Raw genomic sequence first — 20,675 nt, forward strand, 5'->3', positions numbered from 1 at the left:
GATGAGCCCTCTGCCGCGCGTCCGCCTCTTCACAGAAAACTGACCGGTGCCTCAATGCCGTCACACTCAGGAGAGTAAGCAACACACTTCCGTCTCACTTGAATACAAAATAAAAGCCCTCAGTTAGTAGTAGTAGAGTGCCATTGGTAAAAGAAGTAAATATAAGATAAAATAGAATAGAATAAGATAAAACAGAATAGTGCAGTGCATAAGTAAAAGGCCTACTGAGTGTTTCATCAACTATGTGGACACGTGAGCATTTTGTGAGGTATGGAGGTTCATTGTTGACCGTCGGTGTGTGACACATTTATCTCACATCAATCCCCAGTATGTAGTTTTTCCTGAGGTTTCATCTCGCAGTCTTCATCACGCCCAGTGTCATGACTCGTCGAAGACGGTTTCTGGTGTCAGACGTGAATTCTCCTCCTTGAAACTCCGTCCACAAACCGTTCAACGCCTTAAGATCTCTGCTGGTGCATCCTAAACAGGGACGGACCCCAGACAAGATACTAAAACTAAGACCACAGACGATGTCAGCTGACCAAACCACAACTGCTCACAGCACCCACTGTGAATATAATACACTACTCACAAAAAGTTAGGGATATTCGACTTTCAGGTGAAATATATGGAAAATGTAAAAAGTTAATGCTACAGTGATATTATATCATGAAAGTAGGACATTTAAGTAGAAGCATGCACTGGTAATTTTATTCATCTTAAACAATTTATTGAAAGAAAATCTAACAACAGTGGTAGGTATACCACAACAAAACATTTTCGGTGTCTCAATAAATTGGGATGTGGCCAAAGGACGTCCACTCCTCTCCTTTCTGTGACTCTTCCAGTCTCTGTATCACTGTTACAACCTCCTGATGACACTCTGTGACCCTCTAAGCTCAGTGAACACCTCCGTCTGAGGACTTCCTGTTTGAAGCCTCCAGTGTTGAGGTGCTGCTGATCAACTGTTAGGTGTCGTCTTGGTCTCATGATGTCAGAATGTGAACAGCAGGATGAGGAGGACTGTTTAAATACCAATTCTAACTGAAGCAGGAAATGTATTGGTCGATTCATGGATCAAACCTGTTGTGAATGTTGCTGTTAAGCTTCTTGTTAGAGATCAGCAACTGGTGCAGAAAGTACTGAAACACTGAACAGTTGGACATGTGCATTCAAAGGTTTAGAGAAGGTCACATTAAGTTCACCTGGAAAGGTTAGAATGCATTTTAGGTTCATCCTGAAATTTCACCTGAAAGCCGAATATCCCTAACTTTTTGTGAGGAGTGTAAGTCTCTTACATACTGAAATGACAGTTAACCCTGATACAATTTTTTTAACATTACACATAATCATTTTAGATTATGTTCAAAGGGGAAAAAAAGTAAGAAAATACATTTTTCATGTATTTGATATTCATAACGCAATGAAATGAAAAATGAAAAATGAACACATGGATGGAAGCGTGACAATTTTGAAATGTACAGAACAAATAGGTTCATAGCTGGCAAATACCACATACTGAGCAGAGACTGTGTGATACGGAGCCAGATGTGCACACATCGATATGTAGATGCAACTGCTCCAAAATGCAACGTGTGCGACCACCACACATGTGAGTCTGACAAGGTGAATAGAACATATTTTGTTTAAGTTAATTCCTGCATCTAAAATCAAAAAACAATATGCACTATTCACCACAAAAACCAGAGATACACTGAGAGCATCAGTATGCGAAATGAAAACTTGAATGCAGTGCTTGTATTAAACTGACTGACAACTTTCTCTTTAACCTTTTAAGTCCTGCTGACCAACAGGCATGCTTGGAGCAGACTAGCGTGTGCGGGCTTTTATTTCGAAGACAGCATTCAAAAACCGGAAACTCAATGTCAATGCTTTTCAGTTCAGTGTTGCTGTGCCAAAAGTCACCTTACTGATAAACAGATAGAATAAGGGCGCAAATAAAAGGGATGTAATTCTAAAAAAATCTATTTTCGTAGTTCCACATTTGACTTCACATAGTGAAATACACAGAGTGACCCCACGGTGTCGCTGTTGGAAGAGAATCTAAAGTTTGGTGAGGAATGCGTGAAGCAGCGCAATGGGGGGCGAGGACCCACTCGTGATGCCCACCCAGGTGTGACAGTAGTTTGTGATGCAGGAGCAGGAGCAGGAGATGTTTGAGGTGAGGGAGAAGTAAAGAGCTGGATGTGTTGTTCCTCTTCTGTTTCAGCTGTCAGTGGGGGTTTCTGCCCCTCTTGTGTGACTGTGGCCCTCAGGTGGAAGGATTAGTGTTATTAATGACTGCATTCAGTGGCCTCACACTTGTGAATTAGTTTCTCTGTGGGTTATTTGTGCCACGTGGCTGTGGTAAACAACACAACCCCCCCCCCCTTTTACACCGACTCCATCCAGCTGTGTCCAGCTGTCAGAGTACTGAAAGGGTGCTGCTGTACTTTCCACCTCCACCGTGGTGACTTTATTTCATGGTCCTAAAGATCAGCTGTGTAAGAAATGCCCCACTCTTGACTGTGACAGTGTTCCTGCTGGTGACAGTAGAATTAGTGGTAGCTAGAAGAAACATATTGATTGATATGGCACAATCCCCCAAACAAGTAGCATTTTATGGAATATTCACCTTCAAATGAAAACACTGAGCTCATGATCTTTGTGGTTTTTATGTTCTGGGAAACTGGATTCAGTGTTTTTTACACCAGGGTTGTGTTATTCCTGGCACGACGGGCCATTTAAGCTTTCGTGTTGAGAAATATAATGTACAGAAAGTAGAGTTCATGTATTTCTTAAATTCTGGCTTCATCCCCCGTGAAGAGATATTTTCTATTAGCAAGCTCGTGCCTGTCATTTCCTCACGTGACGTGAACGCACCGCCGCTGGAAGGTGGGAGTACTTCTACTTTAAAGAGGGTGTGTCTGTCCGAGAAACAGCCGTCAGTCTGCTACAACTGTGCCTTTCTTCCCTCCACCTCCGGGCTCCGAGTGTTCGAGTGCAGCCGTGTCCGCTCCACGCTCCAGCCAGTTCGGGTCGCGTCGAGGAGGAGGAGAGAGGGCTTCTTCAGCTGTACAGTGTACACCACTGGAGTCAGTCTGGGACTTTGAGGTCCATCCACCATGGGGGACGTGATTTCCAGTCACCTGGATGAAGCCAAGCGGGAGATTATCACAGGTGAGGAGCGTTTTGTGGACGTTTGCTCTCTTGGTGTTTTGGCACATGTGCGTTTTTACGCAGCGACAGAGATTACGCGGTTCAAGAGAAATGAGAATGAGAGTCATTTTACCAGGATGTTAGTGGGACTCCGGCCCTTCCCTTCGGTTTTTAAAGACTGAATGTGTGTTTTATAGGCTGTTTTAATCACCTGTGGTAGAAGCATTGACCCACCGTTGCAGTAAACGCGAGGTACAGAGATGGCGTGCGTGTAAGCAGGGCAGTGGACAGCACATTTAAAACACTGGCTCATAAAGCAGTCCAATCCCCCCCCGCACTCCCCCCACCCCACCCCACCCCACCCCTGCAGATATGTTTGAGGAAACCTAAAAAACAGCCAAAAGTTATATTTAGTCAGGATATGATTCATGCTTACGTCACTCATCTGAACAGTTCTCATTTTAAAACTGTTCCAAAAGCTGTTTTCTTGAAATGATTGACTTGGGAAGAAAATTGTATTATTATCCTGGGCTGTTTTTCTGGGCCTGAAAATGGTTAAATGTACCGGCATACATTATTACATCTGGGTTCAAAAAAAGTCACCAAGTTTAACTTTGCATTGTAAGATGTAAACAGCGCTTAAGTTCCCCAAATTTCCAGAAAAAGACAGTTGATACCGTGGCCTGTGGAAGCTACTGCTGCCATGTAGTCTGTTCTTAACTTCCACACCATTGTTTCACTATTACTAATATCACCGGGCAGTATGGGCGTGTTAACAATTAGTCGATTTATAGTATAGTTGCAAATTAATCTTATGTTGGAAATGGAATCAATTAATCAAACAATGATTTTTGCCCTTTTAGGCTCCCATACTGGAGATAGATGCTAGGTAGCTTGATTTCAATGGAACAAGAAGAAGGGTGGGGCTGCTGGGTGCAGCTCCACCCTGTCTACTGAGTTTATCACAGATTATTAACCCAGGTTTACTTTTCTGTCATGTTCATTTGGACTTTGATCTCATTTTGAATAATCGACATAAATATGAAGAACGCTGATAAGGCCCCACCCTGTGGTCTAATCTTCTGAGCTGCTGAACAGCGTCACTTTAATAGGCAAAGTGACTTTCACTTATCAAACCAAGATAGGAAAAGATCCCAGAACAGAAAACCTAGAGGAGCTCTTGGAAATGAGCATGTGGCCTTGTTATTTGACCTGTTAGAACTTGTTCAGTTACAAGTGAAATCAGTTCTGAAGCAGAGTTGACTGCAGTGGATAAGGTAGAACACAGTGAGAGCAGGAGAGAACACGATATGCTAATCCTCACTGGGTATCAAGGGCAGGTTGAGTATCACCCTGAAGGTATTCAGTACTAGTGCTGTGTATTTGGTCCAGACTGAAACACCAACGAATCTGGATTGCCCTGACATGATGTTCAGAAATGATTGGTCCCCAGAGGTTTAGTCCTGTCCCGTTTGGGGAGAATCAAATCAGTGTTTTAGTTTGTCCAATACTTTGGTAGTATTGAAACCCTGTACTTGGTGGAGGAATGGAGAAACTGGTCGGACAACAGCTCCCACTACCCAAATCTTTTTGCGTTGGGGTTTAGTGTGACCCTGCCCATGTACCATGTGTGCAGCTCTTTATTTTAACATTTCCAAAATAGTGTGAAGAAGTAATTTCTTTATTCTGCAACCACCTGTTGGTGTCGGTAGACACTGCAGAACCAGTGACAGTCCTGTATTAAACTGATTTAACATATTAGAGGACATACAGCGGGCTATCTCTCTAGAAGAAATGGAGAGAGAAGACTATGTTACAGGCAAGGCATCATCTTTTTTTTTACTGACCTGAGTGGCTAATTCAGAGTGAGGCATACACACACACACATGTATCGGATGTGGAATCTGTGGAATGCATAAAAAAAGTGTGTGTCTGTGTGGCTGGATGGAAACCTCCTCCAGGCCTTGAGCTGCAAGCCAGCGCCACACTGTCTCTGCAGCCAAGACGGGCCCAGTGCCTGGCAGGCTTCAAGGGAAGTGCCTGGATTTATCATTAAAACCCTCCACACACACACACACACACACACACACACATGTTGACTCATTCTGGTCATTCCTGACGCACTGAGAAGGCCATAAACCACTGAGGCAGTGATCACATTGGTTAAATACATTTTGTGGACATGACTCCTTATCAGAGTTGAGGTAATCGTGTTCATAGATTCATCACTCAGTGCCATTGTGTTTAGGCAGTGATTTATGAACAGCTGATAGATAGGACGCACCGACCTATTGTCATCTCATTTAGAAAAGACTTTACCTCGATTGCTGATTTAAAAATAACTGCGGGAGTCCCTGAGTCAGATGCGACCAGCCAGCAGCGTGTTGGACCCTCATAACCTCCAGCATGAGGTCAGCTTTAGAGGGAGATGTGGGGGTGTGTAGAGGATGGAAATGACAGTGATCACATGGCTAAACTCTCATTTCCTCTTTGGAAAGTGGCATGTGCGCACATGTGTGCTCAAGTCAGGCTTATTCTCTCTCACACACACACACACACACACACATTGCAGAAGCCTTGAAACCCATGTCGGCTTATTATCAATACACACATGCACATGAATGCAAAAAATGCTTTATGTGTATCAATCACGATAACAGATGATGGAATTCCTCAGATGAGTATATAATTGAAAGAAACTAGTAACTTGAAAACAGTATTTACTAGGAGGGTCCTGACCTCTGGGTTGGGAACCACTGCTCTGAGCAACTGGGTAAGGTTTTCCCTTTGATGTAAGAGGGGACATGACATACTCATTAGTGTCGCAATGACTATGAACCACATGGATAGAGAAGGAGGATTATTATCCTCTCAACGGAGTGCGACACTCACTAGCTGCTATCGTAGCTATTATTAAGAACCAAATAAGGTTATTGGTAATAAGTGTAACCTTAGAGAAAACCTCCTAAAACAGCATTGCATGTGTTTATGTGCTCCAATTATTATACTGTAGTCAGGGTTTCAATATTTCTCCCAATGGAGATCATAAAGCACGTGTGTAATTGGCCATTTTCTCAAAGGGTTCCCTTATGTAGTCATACAGAGAGCCAGGGTGCTGTGGAAATTTTCCCATTACACAGTGTTAGCTTGGTCAGTGGGTGAGGGGCCAGGAAACAGGAAACTAACACTGGGTGTTTTTCCCTGGCTCTGTTAAATCTTCAGGCTCTGGAGGGAGTGTGTGGTGGCCTGGCAAGGTGTGGCACTCTCACCTTCAACACACACTCTGCTCAGCACATAGTGGCTTGTTTCTGAGCAGGTTCAGATAGCGGAAATACCTGCTGCTGGGACCCCACAGTACACACACACACACACACACACACACACACACACACACACACACACGTGGTGGCAGAGCAGGTCTGAAGGTAGAAATGATCTCAGGAGGTTAATCTCAACAGAGCACTCCATCACAGTGAAACCAGTTTTAATTTTACTAACTAATACATTTAGTTTACTTTCTTTTATATATGTGTGTATGATCTACCTACTTACTTTGCTTACTAGAGAGCACAGTTCACCAAACAGGGGTTTTCTTGCACAGGAAAGGTTAAGGCAAATTGAGACTGCCATTAAAAAGATGCATTTTCAGCCCACAGAAATCAGTTAACATTGTATTTTGACAATATGTTATTGTCTTTGAATGTTGTTGCTGCTACAGCAGAGTCAATTTCCTGAATAGGGAATGTTGTGGCGAGCACTGGGGGGACATTTTGGGCTGTCTGAACAAAAGTGTCCCACTTTGAAGCTGCATTGATTGGTTGATTGATTAATTTTTTTTTGGCCAATTTTCTGTCTCCACCAACTCTTTAGCTGCTCATAATGTCCACCAGCTAGTCTCTAACTGTGGCTGTCTGCTGCTCAGCAGGTAGTATACAGCAAGGTTTATCAGAGATTTTATTTTTACTGAAAACAGCTGCCTGCTGGTGCTTGAACCAAGGGTAATAAGAGTGGAGCTTTGGGCTGACAAACCAAAATAATTTTCTAAATAAAGCTAAAAAAAAAGTTCCCTAGAGCCAGGGCAGGACAATAATCCAGCCCAGGCCATTCTCCACACATGCACAACAGATCTGATACACTGCAGCACTGCAACTGTTGTGTTGAAATCTTGTTTTCGTCTTTGTAGTTTCATGACGACACACAACTGCTTCTGAAATCATCTGGAATAGTCAACCATGCTTGTGAATACGATTTCAGCGTTTTTCCCCTTTCTAATGCGCTGCCTCCCAGCTCCTGCTTTTCTCATCCTCCCATTCTCTCTCTTTTTCTCAACACTGCTTGGCCACTTGCAGTCCACACACCGACTGAACCTTGTGCTGATGCATGTGTGCGTGGAAGTGATCGTATCATTTGACTCCGAGGACTGTTGGCGTTAGTTGTGGGCATCAGGGCAGTTTATTTGTATGGTTCATGCAAAAGAGTAGTGATTCCTGAACACATTTTGAGTGGTGTGGTCACATACTGATCAGCACTGGTGGTCCATCGTTCTGAGCCAGAAAAAAAGCCTGGAGCAGTGTTGAAGTTTTCCTATTGCCTAACTCTACACTCTAGAAAAACTGCCTCCAAAAACGTTTTAACTAAAACTCCGGTCCTGCCTCTAATTACGGCTATAAACATGCTTAATTCTAACTAAATGTGCTTTCGTTTGGTGCACTAGAACCTTGCACAAGCACAGCGGCTACTCTTGCTTCAGCTCTGATGGGAACCCAGTCTAAATTTATGAGTCAGCCTATGGGTCTATCTCAGTGGAATGTTTTTGTTAAGGCACTGTGGAGAAAGGAAGAGGGGGTGGGGGTGGTCTCATGCGAGTCTATTAAATAGCAGTCTGGTCTCCACTCAGATCTCTCGGATCAAGATGTGCTCAAAGTGTCGAGCTGACATTAGTGATAAGACGAGCTACCAAACGAAAGGCGGTGTTGGTTAGATTAGATCACCACAACGATGGAGGACAACACAGTAGTCATCATCATTAGAGCTGATAGCTGGCCTCAGCACTGCAGAGGCCCCCTGGACAATTAGTCTGTTAGTCGCCTGCAGCACAACAGAGTCAGCTAGACTCACAGCAGCAGCTCATACAACTCCCTGATATGTTCTTACAAACTCCTAAATCTGACATACTTAATGAAAAAAGATTTTCTGTGGAATGTGACCCCCGGTGTAGAGAGCTGGGAAATTGGGAGAGGCTGCTGGCCCAGACACACACTTTTTTTTTTTTCCCCCATTTTAAACTTCATTTGCTGAGTAGTGCCTTCAATGTTCCTAAACATGGAAACAGTGGAGTCTCCTGGACAATTTAACAGTATAATAGAATTATGTGTTGTCTCTTGCTGGAATTTGGGATGGCAGCCGGCTCTGAATACATCACACATTGCAGCAGTGGAAAGTAATTAAGTACATTTACTCAAGAACTGTACTTCAGTATATTCATTTTATGCTACTTTCTTCTCCTTCTCCACTATTCAGAAGGAAATATTGTGCTTTACACTCACACTAACATATGATAAGCTTGCAAAATGTAAGAGTCGGGTCGGGTACCTTTTTGTCACAAGATGTAAACACAACTCACCAATAGCAGCACAGTGATGGAATTTTAATTGTGAAGGTTCATCTGTGAACTTGGGAACACACACGTCTGTGATGAAATGTTTTAGACTTGGTTCACCTCCTACCTTTTTTTCTGAGCTCTCCTTTGTGGATTTTCTTTGCAAATGGAGCTTGCACAGGTGTCATCTTTGACCTAAGTGTGAGAAATTCATCCTCGCCCCCTCCAAATACACTAGCACACTTCTCACATGACCAAAGTCCGGCACTTAAGTCACATGCTTACCTTAGATACTTGTAGCGAGGGGAAAACACAGAAATATTTTATTACAAATTGGTGACTGGCTGTTTCTTATTGAAATTCTACTTGTGAACACTCTTTACATTGTTCTGTTCGATGGCTCGTAACTTTGACCTTTACTGAAGAAATGGATATCTTCTAACCTAGTGTGAGCTGCATCAGTTGGAGAGGCTGCAATTTGTTTGGTTTTAAATTTAGTTCACTTTTGCAACCATATCAGTTTGTTCCATGACTTTCCATATGCTAAAAAGGAATGGCAAACTATGATGTGACAAACTCTGAAAGGTTAATAAAACTGCTGAATGGAAAAGGTAAAAAAGAATTCCAGACCCAGGTAGAAATAATGGGTACATTACCCTTGTCATATGTTTGCCTAATCACTGTAGATAGTGCCGTGTTTAGGTCTTGCCGAGTACAGTTGATAATTAGACCTAAGAACACTTTGTACTGCTCTGTATGTCATAGCAGATGACTATTGGCAATCTAATTTATTCTTTATTGTTTACTTAAGGCAGTGACTTATGATATTACTTCAAGCATAATTATTGACCTTGTGGACACTTTGTTGTACAGAGGATGATAAAACTGATGGGCCATGCTATGGTCTAGTAAAACATTCATCTGTAGCTACAAGACTCTTCTTGGCCTTCTCTTTCCTAGTTTGTTTTTCCAAAGGGGTTCCCAAAGTTTTTCTGAGTAGAAGTTCTTACATACATCAGCTTACTCTGCAGCTGTGGATCAGAGGTAGTAGTCCACCGGGTCATCCAACAATCCAAAGACCGGCCGTTCCAGTCTGCATGTCAAAGTGTCCTTGACAATGACACAGAACCCCAAATTGTTCCCAAAGCTGTGCTTCGGCGTGTGACTGAACAGTCTCCTCTTCCTCAGTTCCTCCTGGATGAATGATGAGTGAACTGGTGAAAGTGCTTTGAGTGGTTGAAAAGGATAGAAAAGCGCTATACAAGTGCAGTCCATTTAGAGTTAGTCAACACATGAATAGGGTTTAGGACAAGCATGGCAGAATCCATTCCTGGTCCTTGACTAATGGTAGATAAAGGCGCCCTCAAATGATGAGAGCTTCACATGCAGGACTCATGTCCCAGGCTTCCTGAATAGGCCCTGCCAGCACAGTAAGTCATCACACATCCTCATGCTGTTGAAAGCAGGCACTTTGTTGGAGCCCCTCTGTTTTGGCCATGAAATCTGCCTAATCAGGGATGTTCTCACTAAGGAAGTGGTTGGTCAGTGGAAATATTGAAAAGTTTGCTGACGTGCACTAATTCAACTAGGACAGTCAAATAAGGGCAGCACCATCTTTGAGTGTATCTCCTGCTGTCTTCAGTTGTTTGGAATGAATGAGGTATTTGATTCCCCTCAGCTGTCTGATGCGGTCTGGTTGTCATGTGATTATGCTGAGTGGCTTTTCCAAAAGAAGCATGTCAACCATGGCGTGTTTCAAAGCAACCACTTTGAAGCAGCTGCTGTCAATCTGTCCAGATGTATGAAACTGAAGATCAGGGTTCAGCTGATGAGTTTTTAAAGGCTGCCACTAGTCACAAATATTAGTTCTGGTTAAAAGTCTACATTTAAACTTTATTATAGCAGTTCCTTAGATGGGAGCAGGGAGTTTGTGGGGGTTTCATCCTTTCACAAGAAGTTTCTCATGTGTAGTCATAATCACATGGAGCTTAGTGCTGTGTGACTAAGATGAGTGTCAAGCATGTACAAATGAGTGCATTGTTACTGTCAGCTGTGGGTGTTGGATGAGTCAGCCCTGACACATTGTTGTGGCACCCTGTCTTCTGGTCCCCCACCTATGAAATAGAAGTTAATAACGGATAACATTCTCTGGAGTGGGACTTAATATTGAACCTTAATATGGTTTTGGCACTGATTTGAAATTCCTGATACAATACTGATTGTGTGTAGCATGATACATGCTGTTTGCGTAGTATTAGACAGCACATAGAGGTTTACAGCTGTGACAAAAGCTAGCATTAAAGGGAAATTTCTGTATTTTTAAGTTTGGCCCCTATTTTTACATATTTTTAGTTTGGAATGACCAGAAGGTACAGAATGTTTGGAATTGGTCCAGAAGATCACCTCATCCGACAGCCGCAAAACGGGCTGCAACATGATCCTTTTGGGCAACTCAAATGATCAAAGTGCATTTGCTAAGAGTGCGTGTTTTTCCCACTGACAGGCTCAGATTGTTATTCAAAGTGCCTGATTACATCATACAAAGGATTCCCACAGAGACAGACCTGTAAGAGCCTTTTTGTTTAACCAGAAGTAGCCATTATATTGCTCATCACAGCCACCAGACTCCATTGACAAAAGCGGTCATTTTACTTCACAGAACATGGGATTTGCAGGTCTACCAGTGCGGTCATCAGTGCTGCGTTACTAAGTTTGGCATGGATGTAAACTTCGACCTTCGATTGGCTAAAATTGATGCACTGGACTTTCTCTTGGTGTCTTCCTCCATCTCTTGTTTTCGTAGCTAAGGCTCACATTTCCTTGTGACGAATTCCTTTGTGCTTTTCAGTGACCATGTTCCTGTGCAGAGGCTAAGGAACACTGATTTACAGGGAATAAATCTTACTATCTTTCAAGCTAGTCTGACAGCTACGTACAGAGAATCATACAAGAGCTGGAAAGCTACTGTATGAAGAAATTGTGTCATCATTATTTGCTAGCTTTTACTGCATTTGTTGACCTCTATGACACAGATGTAACTCTGTAGGAGTAACACTCCTCTGAAGCCTTGAACTCTTCTGAGGGAGAGAGCTGAGCAAGAGCTGCCTGACTGGAACTGACGGGATGTGGACAAGAAGCAGTTCAGTCTCTTTGGTCACCAGGATGTTTATTCAAGATAGTTTGCCTTAATCACCGCAGCTCCAAACAATGATGTCAGCCCCATCACACCTGTATCCCTCTAGTATAATCCAGATTTTGGCCCGCAGTGACTCTCTGTACTTTCTAAGGGTGCCTTTTTGCCACACCAGAATTCCTAATGAAGCAGGTAGTACAAAATGACATATTCTCCAGGTCATTTCCCTTTTCAATACTAGACCTCTTGCCCCACCAGAAAGCTCAATTACACTGTACACTTCCTGCATCACCCCGAATGCAAAAACAGCATTTCAAAACCGCAATGCAGAGCAGATGGGATCAAACGGGTCATCCTACTGCAGTTGCAACTGTTGAACATATTTCCCACCAAGCCTAGATGGAATTCCGTTTTGCTAATTACTGCTGCTGAATGTCTTTATTAGCTACATATTCCTTAACCCATTGTATTGCAATCCACATCATGCATGGTGCCGTAATTTCAGGCACTTCCTAGACCATTTTAAGGCCCTGATATTATAGTTTATACAAAAGCCTTAAATGGAAGCAAAAAGAAAAGAGGTACGTACAGCTCTTGTCCCAGACATGGGTTAGTGGGAGGGTCCTAGCTGGTTCTACTGGTGGTTTTATTTTGGAAAGATCTATGCAGCACTTCCCTCCAATTATTGATATATTCCAGCTCTCGTAGTTTAGCTTCAACAGTCGGCAGACAACTTCCTAGATTCCTATGCAGCTAAATTGTAATATGTAGCTAAAATATTCTGAGCTGAGCATCATTAGGTTTGGGGTGATCAGGGCATTTTAAGGACTCAACATCAGCTCTGTGCCCTCTGATCCCTGTTTATTGTAACCCACATTGCTCCCTGTCAGAAACAATTGCTCCATTTAAAAACTGGACCTGTTTCCTAAACTACACCTTTTGTGAGCTGGCAGTTCATGAGAAAGTAAAGAAAGCTCTTTTTTTGCTCTCCAGAAGTAAAATAGAGTGACCCTGCCTGACACCACTCTTCTCTCGGATATCTATCTATATGTCTCACAGATATTAACACAATATTGTAATAAACTATTGTGAGATAGAGGCTATATCTACTTAACAACAAAAGATTCAGTGTCTTCAAGGTCACAGGACTGGGACTATCACAAAAGTATAAAGATGCTAATGATGACAGTGTGACCTGCCCATCCCGATTTTAAAATGAATTTAGTCTATTTAAGTCTAATGTATAGCCATGTTAGCAGAATGTGGAAATGTAATTCTCATTGTTCAAAACACAGTGTGAAACACAGCATTACTGTCTGTGCACACAATTCTACATTCATTGTGTAAATATGAAGAATTCCTAAGAACACTGGAGATCTTTAACAGTACCACAAGTGTCCTAACTGTGTTTGTGTGTTCGTTTCAGCCCGGACCGGGAAGGTGATGGGGGAGTTTGGGCATCTGTTTGAGCAGCAGTATGCAGTGGCTCTGTTTAACAAAGTTCGCTTTGACATAGAAGGAGGAGGCGGCCCGCAGCCCCAGCTACTACACCGCAAGGTAAAACATCCCCTTCCACCATTCTGCAAGACTCTGAGCACAGATCTCATCTGTATGAACTCTGTTGTAGAACCTCTAAACAACCCACCAAATGTTTCCAAACCATTTTTTTGTATGTCAGACCAGGAAAAGTGGATGAAATGTTAATGTTAAAGACATTTATGAGATAGTAAGAATTACTGGGTAAAAATTAGGATGCAAGTCCCAAATTTGAAATGATGCCACAGCAAGTCAATTAAAAAAAAAATTATAATGAAATATTTTTACTTAATCATTCAACATTTGACTTTGTACATCCATATTTTGCTAAACCTTTTGAAAGATTAACTCATAAGTCTGACTTTAGTTTCTCATTATTTTGCTGAGAATTTCAGGACTTTGACTTTGTAACTGATGATTCTAACTTGGCCAAATTTTTATCGTGCCTAACTTTTCATCAGTTTTTTTTCTCTTCTTGGCAGAAATGGGTTTCCATACAAAACTAAAGAACATTTTACAGCAAATACTGTCATTTCAGTGAAGAGAGACTTGCTAAGCTGTGTCCAGAAGTGACCTATGCATGAAAGTGTAAAAACAAAACAAAGAGCTGGGTATCGACCTCGATCCCTTTTTGTATTTATTTTCAGTGCATCTTTGGCGGTGAGAGTCAACAAAGTACCAAAAACTGGCATCAAATGTCTGGCCAGATTTGTAATTGCAACCTTGTATACTAATTCTTTCATCAAATGGACAATAGCTGATTTTGGCATTTTGTAAGAAAAACATGTGTTGATATTTCTAAATAATATTTCAAATATGCTATTGGCACCTAAACTTGCAGCGGACTGTATTGGCACTAGTATAGAAAAAAATCAGCAGCAGCACTGTGCCACATGGTTTATGAGTCAGGGTGGTGTTTCTTTAACGAATACTGCATCACATAACATTTCCTAATTAAAATCCATGTAGCAACAAAGAAGGTTAATCCTTGTCCTGGCAAATGCAGTGAATGCTATGGAGATGTTGGAGCATCTCTTTCATTCTTTTATTTAGGTTTTATTTTATTTTAAACTTATTTTTGTGTGGCAAGTTGTACAAAGTGTTGTCTCTTTTCACTCCAGAGACGCACACACGCACACACACACACTTCATTGATTTATTTGCGATGTGTGCTTTTTATAAAAGGCAAACAAAGACTGGCTTTTCCCTGCTTCTCTTGAGATAAAAAAGAATTCCTCCAACTTGCCCGTGCAGTGTACTGTCCCGAGAAATGTGTTTCTTTGCCTTTATGGTTTAGAAGGTTTGAGCTGAAATGTGTTGTCACCTACAGATTCCCCTGGAGAACAAGTCCATCTTCTCTGGCTCACTCTTTCAGTACTTGGAGGAGAACAAAAAATGGAGGAACCGCTTCCTATTTGTTCCAGATTCCTACGACATCAACTATTACGACAACAAAGCGGTGAGGGGGAAAAACAGTGTGTGACTGTTTTTACATGATGCTAGTTTGATTTACTGTCTGACACGTTAACTCTGCTCCCTGTTGTAACATCCAGTCCTACGACAGACATCTCCATCCCAAAGGAACCGTCAACTGTGCTGGCTACAAAGTGCTGACGTCTATGGAGCAATACCTGGATCTGATCAGCAACAGCCTGCCTGGTGAGGAGGAAGAGCGGGATGAGAGGGTGCAGAGGCTAAAGCTGCAACGTTTTGCAACACTGACAATTTCACTCAGGCTTTTTTTTAATTTCACTTATTTCATGATCAGGGATTTCTAAATGCATGTATTCTTATCTAGATGGAAAATCAAACCTTTCTGCTGATCACCAGTGTAGTCCTGATTAATTTGTATGTATGCATGTATTCTACACAGAGGTTGTAAAGCCCTTCTGAAGAAGTTAGAGTTTGGGAGTTTCAAGTGACTTGAACGCTGTAAGGAATGATAAATGGAAAGGAATAGAGTGTTTGTGGGGCAAAGGGGCCCAAAGGGAGGCTGCTGCTCACCTAAATGTCATATTTAATCCTTTCAACATGAGAACCAACTGGTTGTTTAAATCTGCCAGAGGCTGGTGAGATGGAACAATGGAATAGAAAACCATTCGTACAAACTCCATCAGCATTGCTGTGCTGCTGATGTCAGCTGACTCGTCGCACTTGATGCTAGACCAGATGCTAGCTCTGTTAGGTTCTCAGGCATCTTGGACACTCATTTGCAGATTGTGCTTGCCTCAAATTGGACTTTTGGGAGAGTGGAGAAGACTTCGGGCCCATTCTTGGCTTTGAGAGATGTTTACAGTCACTGGCGTTACTTCTTTCAGTAAATCGCCATCTGATAAAATGTTCAGCACTAAACGATGCTTCTGTTGCTGCTTGGGACTTTTCATTGACCTAGTGGGGAAAAGAAAAGATGTTTGCTCAAAGCTGCCTTTAACTCTTTTTTTTTTTTTTTTTTTTTTTGTCCTACTCATAAAGAGCTACCTGGTAGGTAGATAGCATTTAAGGTCTTCTGGCATGTAGCGCCACAAATGTTGCTTAATGTCATGCCGTTTCACTACTGATGATGAAGTGATGACCTTTTGTCCGGAAGGTCAAAGGTGCACTTCACTGTGGCAACATCATTTTTGGCAGAAATGCATATCTGGCCTTTTTCATCACAGGAGGGGAGACTGTTGCCATTTTTCACATTTGGTTCGGTACTGGTGACGGTGATCTTGAGTCTGGACAGACATGAGTGTAAACTGTAACTTGACTGGTGGAGGCATACAACCACGAGTTGTCTCGTGCATTATTTTTATATACATAGGATAGAATTTAGCATGACCTGTACATGATTAGTCTAAAATGATTGAATCACTATTTAAAATGTTCTTTGGGTCTGATTAATGCTTGGCTGCACATGTGTTCATTATAGGAACTATTATAATATAATAGCATATTATGCTGTATGTTTCAGGAGGCGCAGTAAGTTCAAACTATTTGCTCAGTGTGTTCTATGCTGTGTATGTTTTTTTTCCAGGTGTGAAAGCCAAGGTGGGAAGTTCACCCTTCCTAAAGTGTGCCACCCAGTTCCCCCTGATCCTCTGGCACCCTTATGCCCGCCACTACTATTTCTGTGTGGTGACGGAGAAGGAGCAGCAGAAGTGGCACGCTGTCCTCCAGGACTGTGTCAGACACACCAATGATGGTGAGTCCTGCCAATTAATGATTAACACAAATCCCTAAAGGTACACTGATGGACAAGAAAATAACTAACTATCACCTGTGACAACTATCACAGGTGATAGTTAGGTGATATATAGTCTATACTTAGGTAATTTGACTAATGTTCCAAATTAGTTGACAATTCACTGATGTTATCCACAGCACTTTTCTGTAATAAAAGACAGATACAAGACACAGAGACGGGTTAGAATGCATGGTAATAAAAAGCCTACCCTGATGCTCTGAGGCAGGTTTGTGGGATAAATGAGGATTTGAATCCTTCGATTTAGTCTGAGGTTGCCCAGGGCTACAGGCCAAAGGAAGTGGCTCAAAGCCTCCCCACAACTGGCCTCTTGAATAGTCTGTGACCGTGACTGAATATATCTGGAAATTTGCTCTCTGTTCACTAACCTTAACGTCACAGAAACATTTTGAGCCAAAAATGGGGAGAAAAAAGGGAGATGCAGTGAGGACAAGAACTCCTTCGTTCAGAATCAACGTCCTCGGGCCAGGGCTCTGTATTGGGCATGAAAACAGTTGGGTTAAGGGTGGCATGCTTAGTACCTTTCTAGACTTGTTGAGATTTAAGTTTATCTCGGTTAGTAATTTAAGGTAACAGTGGCATCATCAGGTATTATCTTCCAAAGTCACATCTTGTCCTGCCCTTGTATTGTTCCATTTTTGTGTCAGTGTGTCATTTCTTGATGAATAGAGGAGCAGCTTAATCCCAGTATTTTATGTAGCCCCTCTCCAACATCATTGGATGCACTTATCGTTGTACTCAGTATCTTTGTATGTCGGTCCTGTTCTGTCTTGATGTTTATTTTCAGAGACATAATTGAATTTTAGAGATATAAAAATGCAAAAGTTAAAGGAGCACTGTTCCCACTGTCGTAGAAAACCTGGAAAAGTCATGGAATTTCAAAATCTCAGTGCAAATGCTCCTTGTATTTTATGTGAATATTTTAATGGTAAATTCATGTTTCATTTCAGCAGCTTCCATGTAATGTGGCACAGTGACTCTCAAGCACTAAAACCCAATATGGAGATGTGTGTTCTGTGTATAGAAATAATTTCTGGTATCGAGTCCCCCACCTCATGTTACATAGAAACTTTGTTATGGGTCCTTGAAAAGTTTGGAAATTTTGTCCATGAAAATGCGTGGGTACCTGTCGGTAATGCTGAGTTTAAACACAGCACTGTCCTGACATCCCATCAATGACATTCATATTGTGCGACTTCTGTCCAGCAGTCAGTTAGAAGTGGTGCACAGATGGGACATAGCTCTGGTTGTACTTGACAAGCAGGTCAACACCGACTAAGGAAACAAAGTGCACGGTGCAAAACCACCAGATTTGTTCTCCACTGTGGTTCGCTGTCCAGTAAACTACTGTATGTCTGCAGTGGAGAAGTGCTGACTAGTCACGAGCACAAAGTCTAGAAAAAGCTAGCTGCTTGTTGTAATCTCTGATGTCATAGTTATTTCATAAATTACTGGATTGTTGCAGAGTAAAGGGTGTTTTTCCATACGTGACTTCTCACTGAGAATGGGAATAAAAGTAAACGTATCATGACATCATGCCATGGCATATTTACCTGGTTGCCATGGCGCTCAGCTTTGTGCAAGAGGTAAGAGCCAGGAACCTGTAACTTACAACAGGAGCTCTAACTTTACCTCTGCTGTTTATGTTAGCAGAGGCTTCACTCACTGAGTGATTCAGTCCAGACATGCACTTACATTGTCAGACACACAGATTGTAGTTATTGTGGGTCAGTGTGTGGGTACATTGCTGCATTGACCATGGATGTTGGCACTGGATGTAAATCCAGTAAATAAATGTAATTATCTTTACTGGGCTGTTAAAATAGCAGAGTTATCTGTATATTTAGTCATATGACACAGCTAAGAAAATGAAAATACAGTATATACAATACATATTTCTAAGTTGTTGGCTTAACAGTGTTTTCAGTGAACACATGAACACACAGAATGTGGGACAACATGGTTCACAGAATTACATATTCTTTGGTAGAAGATTTACTGTCTTCAGTCATTTGATTTGTTTGTTTTCAGCAACACACAGCCCCGCAAGCCTCTGCTTGGTTTTCCCTCCGCTCGCGCAAACAAATGCACTGGAGTTTAGTGCTTTTGGTCACAGTCACCCTATAAACCAGCTGAGTGCTTTGACAATCAGCGTGCAGTTTACACAAATTGAAATACTGTTATGACAGTCGGTCAGAGCTGCACTTTGATTTGATAAGTAGTACCAGAGGCTCAATACAGCACGTTGTTTAGACTGCACTGTGTCCAAGTCTCCTTTTATATCAGTATTCAGTTCTCTTAAACACAAGCATTCTGGGAAATATTGTAGGGCCAGAAAGCCTCAATTTTCTTCTTTAGGTTTTTAGTTTTACATTTTAGCCGATAACATTTCAATATGAAAACAGCTAACAAAACACCTCAGAAGCTAATTTTTATTTGCTGCTTAATGGATAACTAGTGCAGAGTAGCTTTAGTGGAAGCCTGTGTGAATTGTTAAGGCGGGGGCTGTGAGGAACCTGAAAGAAGAAACACCAATAGTTAACATACCTGAGCCATGACACAGGCCAACTGCATGACGTATGAGTGACTGAATGACTCCATATGTTCTCTCTGTGCCACTCAGAGCAACACTTCAGAGACCTGCGCTGACTTTTTAACTGCTCTCTTAAACGGGGTGTGGGTGCACCAGTTTCACCACAGGTCAATGAATTATTCTTCCTCAGACAGAGGGTTCAGTCAGAGTGTTATGCTGTAATGCAGGGCTGAATTAGCCTACTTGGGGGGGGGGGGGTATCCTGCTCCCCTTCCTCTCTGTTGGCTACGTCATATATCCTCCTATAATCTCCGGGTCACGATGCTTAGAAACATCATTTATACAGTGTTAGCATGTGTTGTGGTGAAGTGTGCTCCCCCATCAGACAGTGTTTCCTGTAGCGATGTCCTCCACAGTTGAGCTTGGGTTTAGGTTCCTGTGAGTAACCCTAGGTTATAGTTAGGTTTAACCCTTTATAGGGCACTCATTGAAATACTTAGAAATTCAACATTTCAACCCTACACCATTACTGGTGGTCATTACAAGACTTTTTTTTTCTTTTGTGAGTTTTTCAATCAAGGTCTATGAAGTCACCATATATGGTTTCTTGCCGGTCTGTCATGTAGCCTGATTGTCGCTGATTGGCTTGGAGAAATCTGGTAGTTCTGCTGCCTCATGGTGAGGTAAGGGACGGCATTTTGAACTCCCACTTAAGTTACCAAATATGGTCCCTTGCCCGATAAAGGGTTAACAGAAATCACTTGGCACTCTGACTGCACTCTGATAATTGATAATCTATTTTGATAATCTATGAATCATTTAAGGTATTCATCAAGCTGAAATTTGAATCAAACTGGCCAGGTTCAATCACCACATGTGAAGGTTTGCTGCTTTTCTCTCATTAAGATCTTTATACGTTGAATATCTTCACAGTGTGCTGTTGGAAAATTATGATATAAACTGTATTGACAAGGATCCTTTCAACAAGGCTGAGCCTTAGGATTAAGAAATAATGAAAGCACCTCATTATTGCAGATGATAGAGTAATTTAGTGGTGCAATTTAGTGCATATATTCAAACAAACCCAGTGCCACAAAGAAAGCATTACTTTGTGCTATTATATTATAACTGAAACTAAGGAAATATTCTACTGTAACGGAAATAACTAACTGAAATTAATGATATATAAAACTGCATCCTCAGAAAAAAGAAATATGGATCAACAGATGGCTAAGTTTTATGTCGTAGCAGTATCAAAACTATGATTTTAGCCACAAATGAAAATGGCACTCCAATAGTATTAAAATGCAGTTTATATGGACTGTGGGGGAAAAAAAAGAGAGATGATTGGATGGATCTTCAGCTTAACCTCACTGTTGACGGTTCAGGTAATCACTCAAGTCAAATGACAACTGATCTGACAGGAATTTGGCCCGATTCTAAAATTCATTTTAGGCATTTAGATTCCATA

The 20,675-nt window shown here is 41.8% G+C and overlaps 1 protein-coding gene across 1 annotated transcript in view; it reads left to right on the top strand.

The window, feature by feature from the left end:
• The first annotated feature begins 3,087 nt into the window (after positions 1 to 3,087).
• Positions 3,088 to 20,675, top strand: part of niban2b (niban apoptosis regulator 2b) — a 32,114-nt gene continuing 14,526 nt past the window's right edge. Inside the window, exons 1-5 of the mRNA XM_070833754.1 lie at positions 3,088 to 3,180; positions 13,318 to 13,448; positions 14,758 to 14,886; positions 14,981 to 15,086; positions 16,444 to 16,611. Of these exons, the coding sequence (XP_070689855.1) occupies positions 3,126 to 3,180; positions 13,318 to 13,448; positions 14,758 to 14,886; positions 14,981 to 15,086; positions 16,444 to 16,611 (589 nt within the window). The 5' untranslated portion in view covers positions 3,088 to 3,125. The remainder of the gene's footprint in view (positions 3,181 to 13,317; positions 13,449 to 14,757; positions 14,887 to 14,980; positions 15,087 to 16,443; positions 16,612 to 20,675) is intronic.

This window comes from Pempheris klunzingeri, chromosome 7, assembly GCF_042242105.1.
Source record: "Pempheris klunzingeri isolate RE-2024b chromosome 7, fPemKlu1.hap1, whole genome shotgun sequence".
Lineage (NCBI taxonomy): Eukaryota > Metazoa > Chordata > Actinopteri > Acropomatiformes > Pempheridae > Pempheris > Pempheris klunzingeri.